Raw genomic sequence first — 18,026 nt, forward strand, 5'->3', positions numbered from 1 at the left:
GGAGGGAGCGGCGCGCGGAGGGAGCGGCGCGCGGAGGGAGCGGCGCGTTTGTACGCCGCGCAGCACACTCTGCTGCATTTGCTCCTCAGACGTGGGCTTGTTCGCAGCTATGGCCGACGCTGAGGCGAGCGCCGCGATGGCGGACGAAGCCAAACCTGACGCGAAGACTTTGCAGATTCTGCGGGACATGGCCAATCGCCTGCGCATCCATTCCATCAGGGCCACCTGCGCCTCGAGCTCTGGGTAAGGCGTCCTCGTCGAAGCTCTGGTCGTTGAGCGGCTTGCCCTGCTGGGACGCCTGTGGAGAGAGTTGAGGGAGCTGTCGGGGCGCGGGGAGGGCTCGGTTGTGGAGGCCCCATTTCACGCTCTCCGGAATTGGCTGCCATATGCTTCGGCAGCCACCCCTCTCGGGTCCGTGGCCAGCCGACAGTGGCGGCCCGGGGCCTCCAGTCTCTCAGGTTAACGAGAAGAGCCCGGACGTGGCGGGTGGAGCGCGTGGCCCGGGTGGCTAGCCTGGGAGCGGGAGCGGCCTGGCGCTGTTTGTGTGAAGAGTTGTCCTCGTCGCGAAGGCCTCGAACCCAGTAGGTGGAGTTCGGAGAAATAAAGCTTAAAAGAAAGTGATGGGGAAGTAAGAATCTGAGCAAAGGGGGAACTGTTGCTTCTGCTGGTATTTTGTTGAAGATGTTTCCGTCAGCATTCATAAGAGATACTGGCAGTTGGTTTTCTTGGAAGGTATTTGTCTGCCTTTAGCATCGGTATAAGGGCTATTCTGGTCCAAAGTGAGTTTCAACGTGTTCTCTTCAGGGTTTTTTTGTTTTTGTTTTTGTTTTCCTGGAAGAGTTGGAAGAGGATTGAGGATTCAGCAGTGAGGCCATCAGGTTCAAAGTTTTTCTTTGTCATGGAGCTTTTCCACTACTGATACAACTTCCGTATTGTAGATTTATTCAGATTTTCTCTTTGTGATTCAGTCGTCTTCGATTTTGTTTCTAGAAATTTCTTCTAGGTTAAACGATTTATTGCCATACAATTGTTTGCAGTACTTTATAGTCCTTTTTATGTCTGTTGAATTGGTGGTTATAGCCTTACTTTCATTCCTGACATGAAATTAGTAATTTCGAATCTCATTTAGTACATTTAGTAATTTTCTTTTTCATTTACTCTAGTTACAGGTTTCTTAATTTTTTTAATCTATTCAAAGAACCAACTTCTGTTTTGGTTCATTTTCTACATTGTTTTCCTACTCTATTTGTTTCTGCTCTAATATTTTATTACTTTTTCCATTTTAGTTCTGCGTTTTTTAGTAAGTTGTGAACTTAAGGCCTTCCCCTGGTGACTCCGACAGTAAAGAGCCTGCCTGCAGTGCACGAGACCCAGGTTAGATCCCTGGGTCCGGAGGATCCTCTGGAGAAGGAAATGGCCTCCCACTCCAATATTCTTGACTGGAAAATCCCAGGGATGGAGGAGCCTGGCGGGCTACAGTCCATGGGGTCACAAAAAGTTGGATAGGACTGAGCGAGCTCACTTTCTTTCGCTGTACATTTAGGTTTGTTTATTTAGTTTTTTTTTTTCCCCCCTTTGAGAGACTTTTTATTTATCTATTTATCGGCCTCACCATGCAGCTTGCAGGATCTTAGTTGCCGGACTGGGGATCGAACCAGGGCCCAGGGTGGTGAAAGTGCCGAGTTCCAACGACTGCACTGCCAGGGGATTCCCAGAGATAGTTCGATAGTTCTTCTTTAATGCAAGCATTTATAGCTATAAACTTCTCTCATCACTGCTTTTGCCACATCCCACAAATTTGGTATAATGTGCATTTCATTTGTCTCTAAAGGTTTATCAGCTTTTCTTGCAATTTCTTCTTTGACCTATTCATTTAAGTACACTGGAGGATTTTTGTTTTTTTTTTTTTATTTAAATTGAATTATAGTTGACCTATTCATTTAAGTACACTGTGGAGGATTTTTGTTGTTTTCTTTTAAAATTGAATTATAGTTGACTTGCAATATTAATGTCAGGTGTACAATACAGTGATTCAATATTTTTACAGATTATACTGCATGTAAAGTTATTTTAAGAGTGTGTTGCCTAATTACCACAAATGTGTAAGCTTTACCATTTTCCTTCTATTAGTGACTTCTGACTTCACCCTGTCATGGAGATGTGCATGGTTCTTTTTTTTTAAACTTACATTTTGTTCCCTTCACCTTCTAAATTAATAATGGTTTACATTTTCTCAAGAGATCTCTAACAGGAGCATCCACTTAGGGGATACTTGCAGAACCAAGAGGTTTAACTCTCCATTTTCTGTATTGTGAAATTTGAAAGGGAAGATTAGTAATACACATGAGCTGCACTTAAAATCTTACTCTTCTGACTTTTGGGGCATGGCAGGGCTCTAGAGTGCCTGCCTGGACGCCCATGAAAGCTGCTTTTTAAGAGCAAGAGTTGCTTCATTCTGTAAGGGCCTCAAGTTACTCCACCATGAGAAACTTCTCAGTCTGGCCATTTACTTCCTAAAGGAAATTCACTTTAGGTAGTAGAATGCATTTTATTCACTGGGGTTTTTTTAAATTTTCTTCCTCAGTGTTACTGGGATATAATTGAGCACATGGGGCTACCCTGGTGGCTCAGCAGTAAAGAATATGCCTGCCAATGCAGGAGATGAGGGTTTGATCCCTGGAGAAGGAAATAGCAACCACTGAGTATTTATTCTTGCCTAGGAAATCCCATGGACAGAGGAGCCTGGCAGACTATAGTCCATGGGGTCACTCAGAGTGGGACACGACCTAGCAACTAAACAATTGAGCACACAGCATTAATATATCAGCATAATAATTTGACTTAAATATATTGTAAAATGATGACCACAACAAGTTTATTTACCATCCACCATCTCATAGATATAAAGTAACGGAAAAGAAAAATGTTTTTTCCCTGTAATGAAAACTCTTAGGATCTACTCTTTTAACAACTTTCAAGTGTGTATCATACAGCAGTGTTAACTACAGTCATTTAGTTGTGTTTTACTTCCCATATCTGGAAGTTCATAGCTTTTGACAACTTTATCCAATTCCAGCCCCCCCCCAACCCCCACCTCTGGTAACCACAAATCCTATGATCTTCTATGAGTTTGGATGTTTGGTGTGGGTTTTGTTGTTTTTAGAGTCTACATATAAGTGGGATAATACGGTATTTGTTTTTCTTTGAGTTATTTCAGTTAGAATAATGTTCTCAGGGTCCATCTATGTTGTCATAAATGACAGAATTTCCTTTTTATGAGTGAATTATATATTACATCATATATATGTACCATATCTCCTTTATCCATTCATCTTTTTAAAAGAAATACTATATTTTATTTAGTTAGTTTTGGTGGCTCAGCATGTGGGATCGTAGTTTCCTAACCAGGGAAATCCCCCATTCATCTATCAGTGGACACTTAGGTTGTTTCCATGGCTTGGCTACTAGAAATAATGCTGCTGTGAACGTAGGGGTATAGATATCTCTTTCACATAGTGTTTTCATTTCCTTCAGATACATTCCCAGTAGTTGAATTGCTGGGTCATAAGGTAGGTTGTTTTATTGTTTGTTTTTTAAGATCTTATTGTTTTCTATAGTGGCTGCTCTGGTTTACATTCCCACTGACAGTGCACAGAATTCCCTTTTATCCACATCCTTGCTAGCATTTGTTAATTCAGCTTTTTGATGATAGCCATTCTTATGGGTGTGAGGGGATATCTCATTGTGATTTTGACTTGCAATTTCCCTGATGATCAGTAATATTGAGTACCTTTTCATGTGTCTATTGGCTGGCTGTCTACTCTGGGAAAATGCCTATTCAGATCCATTGCCCATTTTTAATAGATTTTTTGTTGTTTTGTTATGAAATTGTGTGAGTTTTTTATATATTTTGTATGTAAACACCTTATCAGATATGTGATTTGCAAATACTTTTCTCCCATTCAGTAGGTTGCCTTTGCATTTTGTTGATGGTTTCCTTTGCCATCAAGAATTTGATTCAGTCCCACTTGGTTTATGTTTGTTGTCATTTTATTGTTTTCTTTGCTTTTTTTTTGCTTTTACTTTTAGTGTCAGATTCAAAAAATCCTCACCAAGACTCAGGTCAAGGTGCTTAGTGCCTGTGTTTTCTTCTAGGATTTTTATGGTTTCCAGTGTTAAACATTTAAGTCTTAATCCATTTCAAGTTAATTTTTGTGAGTGGTATAAGATAGAGATCCAGTTTCATGTTTTTACACGTGAATATCTGGTTTTTCCCTTACTGTTTGTTGAAGAGAGTTGTTTTTTCTTCATTGAGTATTCTTGGCTCCCTTGTCAAAAGTTAGTTGACCACATAGGCGTGGGTTTATTTCTGCTTCGTGGAATTTCCGATTAATGATACCACAAATGAATTCAAGTGAAATAACACTCAGATATTTACAGAGTCATCAGGTGAACTTCTCCAAGTATGTCAGTGCTCCACTGATAGGAGGAGGCTAGTCTATGAGGCGTTGCTCTCTTCAGGGAGAGGATTTGTGAGATTACTAGGCCTTAAAGCATTCTTAAAAGCTGTGAGCTTAAGGGGGGCACTAAGTGCCTTAGCATCCCTTTCCTTTGACTGGATTCTTCTGGGGCTGGAAGAAATGACTGCTGCTTTTGGTTTGAGGAGACCATGTGTTGAAAGGCCTCCTTGTGCACTGTGTGTGTCCGTGGTGAGTCACTTGCCTGTGAGAAATGACCCGTGCCATGTCTTCCAGCCACCCTACATCATGCAGCAGTGCTGCTGAGATCATGTCTGTGCTGTTCTTCCACGTCATGAGGTATAAACTAACGGACCCGAAGAACCCAGACAATGACCGTTTCGTCCTCTCCAAGGTAAGCTGGCACAGGAACCTAGGGCCAGTTCAGATGCTCATTTTAAAAGCCATTATATGTCAACAAGGCCTGAGATGGCCTCTGTTTATCGTTTGGTTCTTCCCTCTTTGCTTCATGTCTTCATTTGTTTAGGTTGGTGTAACAAAACATCAGAGACTAGGTGGCTTGTAAACAATAGAAATTTATTTCTCACAGTTCTGGAGGCCAGAAGTCTAAGATCAAGGCACTAACATGGTTGTGTTCTTGTGAGGGCCATCTTTCCAGTTACAGACTTCTCATTGTATCGTACGGTGGAAGGAGAAACGGTTTCCCTTTTTATAAGGGCACTGACCCCACTCCTGAGTATTCTGCCCTCATGACCTAATCACTCCCCAAAGACCCCCACCTCCTTATACCATCACCTTCAGGTTCAGATTTTCAACATAAGAGATTTGGAAGGAGGGGCACAAACATTCAGACCATGGCAACTCATAAAGATCTAAAAGGTGTTCTAGCAAAAACTGCATAGTGGGAAAGATGACTTGCAGCAACTGGCAGCCCCTGTTTTCCTTTGGTACTTCATCTTAACCCATCTGGCACTAAGACCCCCCTACCCAGAGTTATGCTGCTCCCATCCTGTGCCACCTGGGTAGAGGAGGGCAACATTGAGCTTGATTTGGAGGTACATCCCACTCCGATCAGTCAGCTTTCTCTTCCATTTTTCTGCAGATCACCAGTAGGGAGTTTCTCATGAGTCTAGATATGGTAACCAGGTACCTCATGACATTGGAGGACAGGAAAGAAAAGGAATGTTAAAAACAAGATCGACCTAGGAGAATAAGCAGCTCTTTTGATGCTATCTGAAGGTTTGCTGTGTTCTGAGCAAAGCATTCAGAACTTAACTGGTAGAACATCATGTGCAAATAGAAACCCCAGATCTAGGCAGTGGAAAGTAAAGAGAAGGCAGAGTACGGGCAGAGAACCTGGAGCTGTAGTTAATGACCCTTGTCTTGGTGTCTAAAATGTAATCTCAAGTGAGGTTTGCCCAAGGATGAATAAAAGATGTGTGTAGAGGAAGAGAGATAAAGCAGACAAGTGCAATTAGTAATAGCTAATAAAATCTAGGTAAAGAATATGGGGAACTTCATTGTGTTCTTTTTACAACATTTCTGTAAGTTTAGATTTTCTTCATTATAAAAAGTGAATAGCTATAGATTTATAAAGTATGACTGTTTAGAGCTCTAGTTTGGTTTTGGGGTTTTTTGTTTATTGGTTTTGGGTGGAGTTGGGGAATGGCTGCAGCATTCAGAATCTTACTTTCCTGACCAGGGATTTAACCCACACCCCCAGCAGTGGAAGCGTAGAGTCTCAACTACTCGACCACCAGGGAAGTCCCTAAGTTAAGTTAGTTGCTTCAGTCGTGTCCGACTCTGTGCGACCCCATAGACGGCAGCCCACCAGGCTCCCCCATCCCTGAGATTCTCCAGGCAAGAATACTGGAGTGAGTTGCCATTTCCTTCTCCAACGCATGAAAGTGAAAAGTGAAAGTGAAGTCACTCAGTCGTGTCTGACTCTTAGCGACCCCATGGACTGCAGCCCACCAGGCTCCTCCGTCCATGGGATTTTCCAGGCAAGAGTACTGGAGTGGGGTGCCATCACCTTCTCCTAGGGAAGTCCCTAGAGCTCTAGTTTTAAAAAAAAGGAAAGAGGGACTTCCCTGGTGGTCCAGTGGGTGATACTCTGTGCTTCCACTGCACGGGACTCAAGTTTGATCCCTGGTTGGGGAAGTAGGATACCCTATGCCATGGGACGCAGCCAAACAGAGAGAGAGAGATGTGGGAATTCCCTGCAGTCCAGTGGTTAAGATTCAGTGTTTCCACTGCCAGGGGTGCAGGTTCGATCCCTAGTCCAGGAGTTAGCTGCAAGCAGGACAGCATGGCCCCCCCCAAAATGCCTATATTATCTCATAACCGCTGCTGTCATATAATCAGAGTCATTAGCTTTAGAAGTATAGAGTGACTTTCTGGCATGCAATCGCAGGCTGGACACCGCTTAGCTACCAAAATTTGTGTGTTTGTCAGATTTATGCAGCAGATAAAGTCAGAAGAAAAGGGAAAACACTCGGGCATAGTCCATCTCAGCTCTGATCGGGAATAGAGTAAATGGACTTGCTAGAGGCCAAGATTCTTTACCATCTGAGCTAAGCCAGGATCTTCATAATCCATGCTCCCAGGGCACAAGTGTCTATGCAGACAACTACAGATGGAGGCCACCTGCTAAGGCCTGGCCATAGTGCTGACTGAAGTGCTTGGATTCCCTTGGAGCCCTCATGGTGCTCATGATCCCTCCATCCACCACCACGGCCTTAGTTTTTGTTTCACAAACTCTTTTGTTTTCTTCAGTGAAGCAGGCCTGGGAAGTAACCAAAAAGCCTGTTTGTAAACTTGTTCTTGAAGTGTGCTTTGTGTCAGATCAAAGATGAGAAATGCTACCTGGAAGAGAAGACTTTCTTTTCTGAGTGCCCTTGGCACACTGAGTGCATCTTTATTCTTGGCCTTGGGCTGCCTCAGTTGTGTGTCCCCACACAGTTTAGGAATTCTTGGAAAAGAAAAGGGAACCCATGGGAAGGGTGCTTCCACCACAGCAGACGTTGTGCTGATGCCCCGCCAGTCTCTTCAATCAATCCTACAGTCTCTTGCTGCCTGAGGGGGATTTTATCACCATCATACCCAGAAAGCAAAGCCTTATGGGGGTGGTCTTACTTAATTGCCACATTAAACCTGGGGGAAGTGGAATTGGTCTGAGCATAGAGCCCAGGCTTGGTCCAAGGGCATGCAAGGCACCTGGGAGCCAGAGCTTGTTACAGGAGTAAACTAGGAGCTGTGGAGGAGAAGGCAGAGTTAGAAAGGTGGGAGATTTCATGGGACAGTTGTCAGAGCTAGAGGTGCAAAACAGAAAAAGAGTGAGGGCACGAAGCACATGGAGGAAGGTCAGGACCCCCAGGAGGAGGAGAACCATAGGGTGGATCAAGACAGGAAAGGGATTCGAGAACTCACAAGTACCATTCAGCCATCCTGTAGTGACAACACTAACCAGTCTCTGCTTGAATGAAGCTGACATCTGAATGGAGGGAGGGGACAGAGAAGAAACTAACCCAGAAATAGCTAGCATGCCAGAGGGGCCAAGAATCCTAAATCCAAAGGAAGTGGAGGGGCAGGAAGTACTAGGTGAAAGAGATGGTCCAGGAAGGTCTTAGTTTCGACATTTGAGCCAAGAGTTGAAAGGAGTGAGCTCTGCCCCTACTTAGGCATAAGCACTGGGCACTCTGGGGGTAGAGGAAGGCACAAGTGCTGAAACCCTGAGTCAGGTGTGTGCCTGGTGCCTTCAGAAGACAGCCAGGACACCAGGTACCTGGGGCAGTGGGGGAGAGAGTGGGAGGTGATGGGGGTCACTGCAAGAGCCTGAGCTTTGCTTGACATTAGATAGCAAGACCTTGGACAGTTCTCCACAGCGATTGAGGAGCGGGCTTAGGTTTTAACATGCTCCGCCTGGTGGCTGTGTTGAGAATTGACTGTGGAGGGAAGTGGGGAGGCCACTGCAGTGACAGAGGAGAGAGAGGTCTGTGGACAGGCTGAGATGGTAGCAGTGGAAGCACTAAGTTTGGTGTCTCTTTAGAAGCTTGGGAGTGGGGCCTCAGTGCAGCAGACCTTTGACAGCACCTTCTCTCCATGGGACAATGACAGCCTGTGTGTACAAGCAGGGTGGAGGGAAACAGTGGAGTGGTGGTGGAAAGGGATTTATTCCTAGCATGACCTTTTACATAACCCCTTCCCAAATCTCAGTTGACTTGAGTTTTACAAACCAGGGAAATAGAAGTCTTCAGTGTTTCTGATTCCTGTTTAAGAGCCCATGTTCTTCAAAAACATTGAACATCTGGTTTGTATATAGCTAGATGAAAGGCCTTGCGAAAATGGCAAGGCTCATGTTTAGATGTCTTTTTTCTGGTTTGCTCTTGGGCTCTGCTTAGGCTGCCGTGTGGAGAAGATGCCCTCTTCTATGTTGTCAGAGCTGCAGTCGCCCTCACCAGCAGCATAGATTCCCTGTGATTTCCTTGTCTTTGTAATGTTGATCTGAGACTTGGGGTACGTGTGAGTGTGATCTGAGACTTGGGGTATGTGTGAGTGTGGGGAAGAGTAGTTCCCTTGCAGGGTGGGAGGGGCTGCTGTGAAGAGTAACCTTTGTTTGGTGCCTGATCCTAGGAAGTTGGTCTGATACTCGTGCCCTGCAGGTGCACCTAACCTAGGTTCATTTGGTCCCTTCTCCTGCAGAGACTCGCGTTTGTTGATGTGGCAACTGGATGGCTGGGACAAGGACTGGGGGCTGCGTGTGGGATGGCGTATACTGGCAAGTACTTTGACAAGGCCAGGTAAGACACTACTCAGAAACCATTTAACTCTCCAACTACCCCACCTCTGGCACTTTGGCTTTGTTTATCATTTATTAGTTTGGGAATACAGTGATTTAAAAGTTCAGGTCACCAAGTATTCAAGCAGTAAAAAGAAATCATATTTCAGGAAACTGTTCTGGCATCTCTGGTTGGGTTCTAAGTGCTGCCTGCAGTATAGAAACTAGTTTGTTAGGATTCAAGTCTTTACCAAGATAGATATCTTCCTGTTCCCCATCTCTCAGTGAGCTTCACTATAGAGTGAACAGATGGTGTGTTCGCCTTTCCATTTGGGACCCCTATATGTTAATAATAAAAGGTCTCTTTTTGGAATGGTTCCACCTTCCAAAAGACAGATTCATGCCTTTATTATAAGGGTGTGTGTCTGGGTGCTGCTGATATAGAGCAGCAAAGTGGCGTGTCCTTGTTGTGTGGTAAGTCGCTCTTTAAAAATTTCACTTACAGCATTTTTCTGCGCCAGCAGTGGAGAAAGCACAATAAAATGCTTCCAGAGGGGCCACCTGGGCTGGAACGTGGGACTGAGGGGCCACAGACTCAGGTGCCCTGGGGGAACGGTGGGACTAGAACATACACTCCATAGTGTGCTTTCTCCACTGCTGGGACAGTTGTCCTGCTCCATGTCCCATAAGACTGTTGACCTTTTTCATCTCTCCTTTTTGCCTCCATTAGACCCTGTTGTGTGGTTAATAACTTTTTTAAAAGTTCACTTACAGCCTGGGGTCTGCATTATATTCTATTGGTATAAACATTTCATGTTTCTGCTGAGGAGGAGTTTAATATTTACAACAACATATGCTCCTGAAGTAGAATGTTTTGATTGTTATGGTTATTGTAAATAAATTTGTAGGATCAGAAATAGAAGGTAGATGAGCTTTAAAGAGAAGCTTACCAAGAAACTGTATATGTGAATGTTTGGGTGTTTAAGGGCCTTCTCTCCATCCTCTTTTGTTTATTGGACCCAGAGAAGTGGAAGAAGAACCTAGAAATAGTGTTTGCAGCTAGAATGAGAGAACTAGCCAAACGTGCAGCCCATCTCATGAAGCCCAAGCTTTTAAAGCTGCGATTCCTCAGCTGTTGAGTTTGGGCAGCTTTGACAAGGGAAATTGTCTCATAGGAACCTGCTGATCTGAAGCACCTGCTTCATTCTCTTCTTCCGTTTCTCTTTGTGGAATGTACTTGTTCGAATGGCTCAGAGGATCCCCAGGCAGGGTCCTAACCTCTCTTGACTTGCCCCAGCTACCGAGTGTTCTGCCTCGTGGGAGATGGTGAGTCCTCGGAAGGCTCCGTCTGGGAGGCCCTGGCCTTTGCATCCTACTACAGTCTGGACAATCTTGTGGCCATCTTTGATGTGAATCGCCTGACCCACAGCACCACTTTGCCTCTCGAGCACTCCATAGATGTCTGTCAGAAGCGCTGCGAAGCCTTTGGGTAATTGTCCTATTTGGTGTCACCTTCTTTCTGCTCCTTCCCCCTTCGCCTTGTAACCTGGCTGCTACTTCTGTTGACAGGTGGAATACTTTGGTGGTGGATGGCCGTGATGTGGTGGCACTGTGCCAGGTGTTCTGGCAGGCAGCTCAAATGAAGAACAAGCCCACAGCTGTGGTTGCCAAGACCTTCAAGGGCCGGGGCATTCCAAGTAAGGAAGTGTTGCTTTTATGCTTAGGGTTGTCAGCCCCTGCACAGCACATGAGGCGGAAGGAGGCTGAGGCTCACTGAGCAGACAGACAGCTGACTTCATGTACAGTGATTACGCTTCTGACATGTGCCAGATGCTCTCACTCTCCTTGATGCTTGTAAATAGCAGATCTGGTCAGGGCTGGGGAGGGGAAACCCAGACGCCCAGCAAGTGAGCACCAGGGAGCAGCTGGGAGGATAGTCTATCAGTTATCAGACCAGCAGGGAACCATCTCGACGGGGCATGCAGAGTGAGAGAGGGTGTGTGAGCAGATACGTAAACAGGAATGTATGCACATGCATGCGATGGCCTGTGCCCACGCCACCTGGGAGGACACACAGGCCACTAGTAAAGTGGTCCTTCTTGGAAAGGCAGCTGTGGAACTGACGGTCAGGGGAGGAGGGGGGTTGAAAGTCGTAACTTCTTGCAGATTTCAAAGTGAACACCTAAAGTTGTTCATCTCCAGTGTAAATAGTTGCAGTAGAAGTGATTTCTGGTGTGTTCTTAATATTAACATTTTAGAAGAAAACTATTCTCTGATTTCTCTTCAAAATAGTCTTCTGGTACACTCAGTTCAATAAATGACAACTTGCCCAATTTGCTTCTGTAAGAAACCTGGGTATTTCTTTGCCTCCACCTCTCCTTTATGTACCTCCCCCCACACACACACCCACTTTGTCATCCATTCTAATTGATTCTGCTCCTAACGTATGTCTCAAGTCTGTTCACTCCTCTCCACCTCTCTTGCCCAAGCCTGGTCTTCTCTCCCTCACTTCAGACTCTTCAAGCCAATCCCCATATGCCTGCCTTGGTGATCTTTCTACAACAAGGATCTGATCAGTTACCTCCCCCACTTCCAAACCCTTCAGGAGTTTCCCATCTTGCTTTGGGCAAAACTCAAATTCTTTGTACCCACAGGATCCTCCCTGCCTGTCTCCAGGCTTGTCTCCCTCACCGTTCCCTCCATTCACCAGCACATTGGCCAGCGGCCCCCTTAAGAGCCTCTCAGCCTTTGTCCAGGCTGTCTCCTGCCACCGCAGTACCATGTCAGGCCCCCTGTGCCAGGTTTTTACTCTGTGGCTGACATCTTTCCCTTCCAAATGTCTTTCAGATGACTGAACAGGGGCTCGTGAGTTACAGAATAAATGTCTTTGATCCATTGGGTTACAGGTGTTGAAGATGCAGAAAATTGGCATGGAAAGCCAATGTCAAAAGAAAGAGCAGATGCAATTATCAAACTAATTGAGACCCAGATAGAGACCAACAAGAGTCTCGAACCAAAAGCCCCTGTTGAAGACTCGCCTCAAATCAACATCTCAGATATAGAAATGACATCTCCACCTGATTATGAAGTCAGTGATATGGTAGGCAAACTGTTTTTTCTCTGCTTTTGCTAAATACAGAGGACTCTTGTTTACTCTGATTTCCCCCAAATGAACCAATTCTTAGGTGGTGTGACATTTAGCTAAAGGTTATAAGCAACAAAGATGGATTTACCTTGTTTTTTTAACTATTTTGATATTTATTCTTTGATTTCAAACTTAACTCGGGTCTGAACTTTCTTACCAGTCAGTCACTACTTATTTGCATCCAGTGCTATGCAGCTTTTGCTTGCTTCCTAAATTCAATCTGTAATCTGGCAGACCATTGTGCATGAATCTCCATGATTCTATGTAAACTTGAAGGACAGGGACCTAGCTGGATTGATGTTGTGGGCTTAATCCATGGTTTACACAAGAAAGAGCACCAGTTCACCAAAGGCCACTTCTTCAAAAAGGAAACAAATTAGGCATGAAACCCTGATTAACCCTTTCTGTTTTTATCATGATTTTTGTCTCCTGCCTTCTGGTATATTACAGCAGATCCAAAATAGGCAGGCTCTTCACAACCTAAGGAAACAAGGTGGTGAGCCTGGGAGGAAGGAAATTTTTCTGACCCTTGTTTGTTTTCCTTATTTATTTGGGGACATTTTGAGTGTTACTTATGTTTTCTTAGCCTGGTAATATGGAATAATAATAAATGGACTTTGAGAAATTAGAAAGCAAATTTAAAAGCAGAAGAAAGCTATTAATAAAAAGCACATATTAACAGAAGGTACTTTGGTAATATGTGTTAACACCAACTGTTCATACCCTTCAAAGTAGAAGTGCAACTCACAGGTATTTATCCTACAGAAATACCCGTGCAAGTGTACAGAATAGAATGAATGTTGATTCTAGCATTGATTATGGTGAAGTGTTTATGTCTAGAAAGTATGTGAGATTATTGGAACTTTTTGTTTGAAGTGTATTATTTTATTAATCGGAGAAATTAAGGACACAGGCCAGTTGATTAAAAAGTTAGTAAATTAAAGAACAAGAAGTCACATTAATACACAAATCTAGGAGTTGGCTGTCTGAATTACTATTAAACAGTAGACAGGGGGGTGGGAGGGGGGATCATGTTTGGGAACACATGTACACCCGTGGTGGATTCATGTCAATGTATGGCAAAACCAATACAGAATTGTAAAGTAAAATAAAAAATTAATTAATTAAAAAAAAAGTAGACAAGCCATTATCTAGTCTACTTAAAGAGATGAAAACTATAAATGAATAAAATTAGTCACTAGAGGAGAGAAACACAAATCGAGAGAACATTCAGAGAATTTTGAGAAAACTATGCTAATTGGTTTGAAAACCTATTTAAAAAATGGACCTTCTTAAGGAGTACATAAAATACCGAGTACATAAAATACCAAAGTTAAGTAAAGATAGACAAAATGCTTAAGTAGGTCAGGGACTTCCCTGGCTATCCAGTGGTTAAGACCATGCTCCCAATGCAGGGAGCGTGGATTTGATTCCTTGTCAGGGAACTAAGATGCTGCATGCTGCACAGTGTGGCCAAAAATAAAAATTTTAAAAAACACTTGAGATCAACAGCCATTAGGAAAATTTGAGAAAACTGTTTAGGAATTATACCTCCAAAGTGCCAGGCTCAGTTACTTAAAAGAGTGACTTAATTTTAACCTTCAAGGGATAGATTAATTCCTCTGCTATTTCAAACCTTCTTGAATATGGAGAAGGTCATTTATGAAGCCAAAATGTTATAAAGCTAGCCCAAAGGAAGAAACTACAGGCCAGCCTCACTTAGAAATATTGATTTAAAAATTCTAAATAAGACATTGCAAAGAGTTGGACACAACTGAGTGACTGAACTGAACTAATGGAACTGAAATAAGACATTCACCAGCCTCAACTTCTTTAGTGCCTTAAAAGAAGTATCAGAATCAGTGAAATTCAAATTAGTAATGCAAATCATTCACCAGTATTAAGAGAGGAGAAATTGTGGTCATTCACAATAAAAGACTCGATCCTAACAATGAGAAGGCAAGCCTATTTGCAGGTGGTAGAGTTGTATGTCTGGAAAACTCAAAAGAGAATCGAAATCAGAATGAGTAAGAAAAGAAATAAGAAAATATGTTAGAAATAAGAGTCTAGAAAGAGAGCTTGTAGCTAAACTAATATATAAGGATTGATTGTTTTCTCATATTAATACAATTGAGAGATTATTCCTTTTTACAATAGCAATAAAAGTAAAATAACTAAAAATAAATGCATATGGTCTATATTAAGGTACTTATGAAACTATAGCTTTGAAAGCTCACATGCCTTGTATGCATGAGATGCTCTGTGAGTAGACCATTCTCAAAAGGATACTTCACAACCCTATCATTTCCCTTACCTCTGGAGAGAGGAACTGGGAGAGCAGGAGGAAGATGGCCTCTTCATTCAATATCCTTTCATAACTTGACTTTTGTACTCATCTATGTGAATTGCCTGTTTTAAAAAAATATTTTTAAGAGTGTTTAGATGAATGAACAAAGATAAATGAAGAGGCAAACCTTATTTTTTTTGATAACAGCTTTATTGAGATAAAATTTTCTCTACAATATACCCATTTGAAGTGTACAATCCAATGGTTTTTAGCATATGACAGAGTTGTGCAACTATTACCACACTGAATCTTAAAGCATTTCAGTCATCCCATAGAGAAACGCTGTATTCACAAACATTCCTCTCCATTCCCATCCAGCCCCTAGTAACTTCTAATTTACTTTCTGTGTCTATGGATTTGCCTATTCCAGACATTTCATATAAATGAGATCATCTAATATGTAAACTTTATGAGTCTGCTATTTATCCATTCATCTGTTGCTGCATATTTGGGTTATTTCTACCTTTTGGCTATTGTGAATAATGCTGCAATGAACATTAGTGTACAGCTTTTTGTGTATTTGTATTTTTCTCTTGGGTATTTACCTAGGAGTAGAGTTGCTGGGTCATAATTGTAATTCTATGTTTTAACTCTTAGGGAATATCAAATCTGGGGGTTTTTAATAGAAAAAATGTAGTAAAGACATCAGTTTTCCCACAGATTAATCCATGGGTTCAGTCCAGTCTCATACAGTATGCTAATGGAATTATTTATTATTTGTATAATGATTCCAAAGTTCTCCATTTTAATATTTACAGTGAGTATTATCATTTTTAAAAAATACTTATTTTTGTCTGTGCTGTATCTTCGTTACACATGGCCTTTCTCTACTTGTGGAGAGCAGGGATACTCTCTAGCTGTGTTGTGCGGCTTCTCACACTGTGACTTCTCTAGTTGCAGAGCATGGGCTCCTCTTGGGCACGTGGGCTTCAGTAGTAGTGCATGGGCTCAGTTGTTGCACAGCTGTGGAATCTCCTGGGAGCAGGGATTGAGCCAGTGTCCCCTGCATTGCAGGGCAGATTCTCAACCACTGGACCACCAGGGAAGCCCCTGTTACCAGCTTTATAATTAAAATAAGTCATAGAGGCATTTGCATGTTGGGAAATTTTAAGTTTTTAATCAACTATAAGAATGAGACAAGAATAAATTTATTTTTGGGAAATTGATACCCAAGTGAGCAAAGTATGGATGTAAGATTGGCTAGCAGTCCTGTTTTGGATTTTTTTCCCTTTTGGTCGCATGTGTGGCATGTGGGATCTTAGTTCCCATCAGGGCTTGAACCTGTGCCCCTGCATTGGGAGCACAGAGTTTTAACCACTTGACCACCAGGGAAGTCCCAGCAGTCCTTTTTTATTATTGGTGAATTACAAATTTGCTTTCTTCATTAAGGAGGATGACAATTCATAATTCTACCAAATTTCACCTTCCCCTTAAATGCATTCTAAGAAACTCTCCTGTTGACTTTCAGATAGCTACTCGGAAAGCATGTGGTTTGGCTCTGGCCAAGCTGGGCCTTGCAAATGACAGAGTTATTGTGCTGGATGGTGACACCAAGAACTCTACCTTCTCTGACATATTCAAGAGAGAACACCCTGAGCGCTTCATTGAGTGTTTTATTGCTGAGCAAAACATGGTACGTGTGCGGAACATCACTTTGAGTCATCTCGTTGACAAATGGTGACCCACTCGAGGAGGCCTGCCCCCCTTAGTTTTTCTTTCCACTTACAAAGGCAAAGGAAGTGGAGGGAAAAAGTCTCAGGGGAAAAAAGTAGAGAGCAGTCAGGAAGAGTGTGAGGGGTGGCTTCCAGGATTGCTGGGACAGGCATGGTTAGATGGCCCCACACTTTCTCCAGAGAGTCTGCGGGCTGCAGCCATCTGACCTCAGGGCTCCTAGTCTGAAGAATGCCTAGCTCCCTAGTAGCTCTAGGTGGCCCCTGGGATGTTGTAGGATTGCCTGGCTGTGGCCAGTAGGTGCAGAACCTCAAGGGATTGTAGTTTGTCTCTCCACCTTGTAGTATGGGGCCCAATATATCCTAGATATTTCAGTGTTCATGCAAGTAAATGCCTTGACTTCTAAAGTTCTGCACCAGTGCAGAGGATAGCACACATTTACCCTCACATCACAGAGGCCAGAAACAGCACTGGCCAGAAATCTATGGGCCAGCAGGCCTCACGTACCAGAGATATTTTGTTTGGAAGAAATAGTATTTACAGATATTTTAAATTAGTTGCCAGCTTTTTAAAGTCAGGAAATTTTTATATGGAATCCAGATTTCTGGATTTTTCTTAAAGGGAAGATCTGGCAACACTGGAACAACGTTCCCTCCTTCCTGCCACCAGTTGGCTGGAGTCAAGCAGGGGCCCTGTTTAGATGGGCATCCACAGCCATCTTGCCATGTCCCTGCTTCCTGCTGGCCTGCTCCTTTGTTCATGGTGCTTCCCTGGCCCTATCAGTGTTGGAATCTAAGCCCCTCTGTTCAGTAAAGCAGGTCACTGCAATTGTAAGGATATGAGCATTTTTCAGTGGGTCTCATTAACCTATTTCCATTTTGAATGGAAAAAAAAAGTACAACTCATATTTTTCTGAATTGAGCCTCAAAAAGTTTGCTTCCCTATGCATCTATTCTTTCAACCAGCAACTGAAAAAAAAAAAATAGTAAAGAAGCAGCCACCAAGTGAATAGTGTCTTGTGCTGCCAGATAAAACTGGTGGCTACGGGGAGAGCATGACTAGGGCCAATCAGGAGCAAGCTCTCAGAAGAGGTGACATTTAAACTGAGACTTAAGTGACAAGGAGTCCGTCACACGCAGATCCAGGGATAGCATTCCCAGCAGAGCGCCCAGCTAGCTCTGCTGCATGCCCAGATTGGAGCTGTTCAGGGAGCAGAAGGAAGGGCCTGAGACTCTGGTATGGAGAAGAGCTTGTTGAAGGAAGTGGGGTAGTGGCAGGAGATGACAGCTTGGACCAGGACAGTAGCTGTGGGGTTGGGGAGATGCAGACTCATGCAGGGTAGATGACCGGGTGGAACCAAGGCTGGCAATAGGGCATAGGCCAGAGCACCTGGGAGACAGACAAGACTGGAGCAGGAATGGGTTATGGGGACATAGGAGCCCTCGCTGAGCCCTGAGGGGTTAGACTACCTCTTAGACTGGGGGTAGGGGTTCCAGGTAGATCAGAGGATAGATTATTTATCTCCAGATGTGTTTGCTTTCCAAACCGCTGAATGTCTTTTTCTAAGTAGATCTAAAAGCTTTAAGTTAACATCTACATTTTTTCATT

General features: G+C 43.4%; 1 protein-coding gene across 1 annotated transcript in view; it reads left to right on the forward strand.

Moving 5' to 3' along the window:
• The first annotated feature begins 52 nt into the window (after positions 1 to 52).
• TKTL1 (transketolase like 1) overlaps positions 53 to 18,026 on the forward strand; it is a 28,162-nt gene continuing 10,188 nt past the window's right edge. Inside the window, exons 1-7 of the mRNA XM_040265492.1 lie at positions 53 to 243; positions 4,755 to 4,872; positions 9,180 to 9,277; positions 10,553 to 10,744; positions 10,825 to 10,952; positions 12,162 to 12,355; positions 16,216 to 16,380. Coding sequence (XP_040121426.1) covers positions 110 to 243; positions 4,755 to 4,872; positions 9,180 to 9,277; positions 10,553 to 10,744; positions 10,825 to 10,952; positions 12,162 to 12,355; positions 16,216 to 16,380 — 1,029 coding nt within the window. The 5' untranslated portion in view covers positions 53 to 109. The remainder of the gene's footprint in view (positions 244 to 4,754; positions 4,873 to 9,179; positions 9,278 to 10,552; positions 10,745 to 10,824; positions 10,953 to 12,161; positions 12,356 to 16,215; positions 16,381 to 18,026) is intronic.

Source organism: Oryx dammah, unplaced genomic scaffold (assembly GCF_014754425.2).
Source record: "Oryx dammah isolate SB20612 unplaced genomic scaffold, SCBI_Odam_1.1 HiC_scaffold_23, whole genome shotgun sequence".
NCBI classification, from domain to species: domain Eukaryota; kingdom Metazoa; phylum Chordata; class Mammalia; order Artiodactyla; family Bovidae; genus Oryx; species Oryx dammah.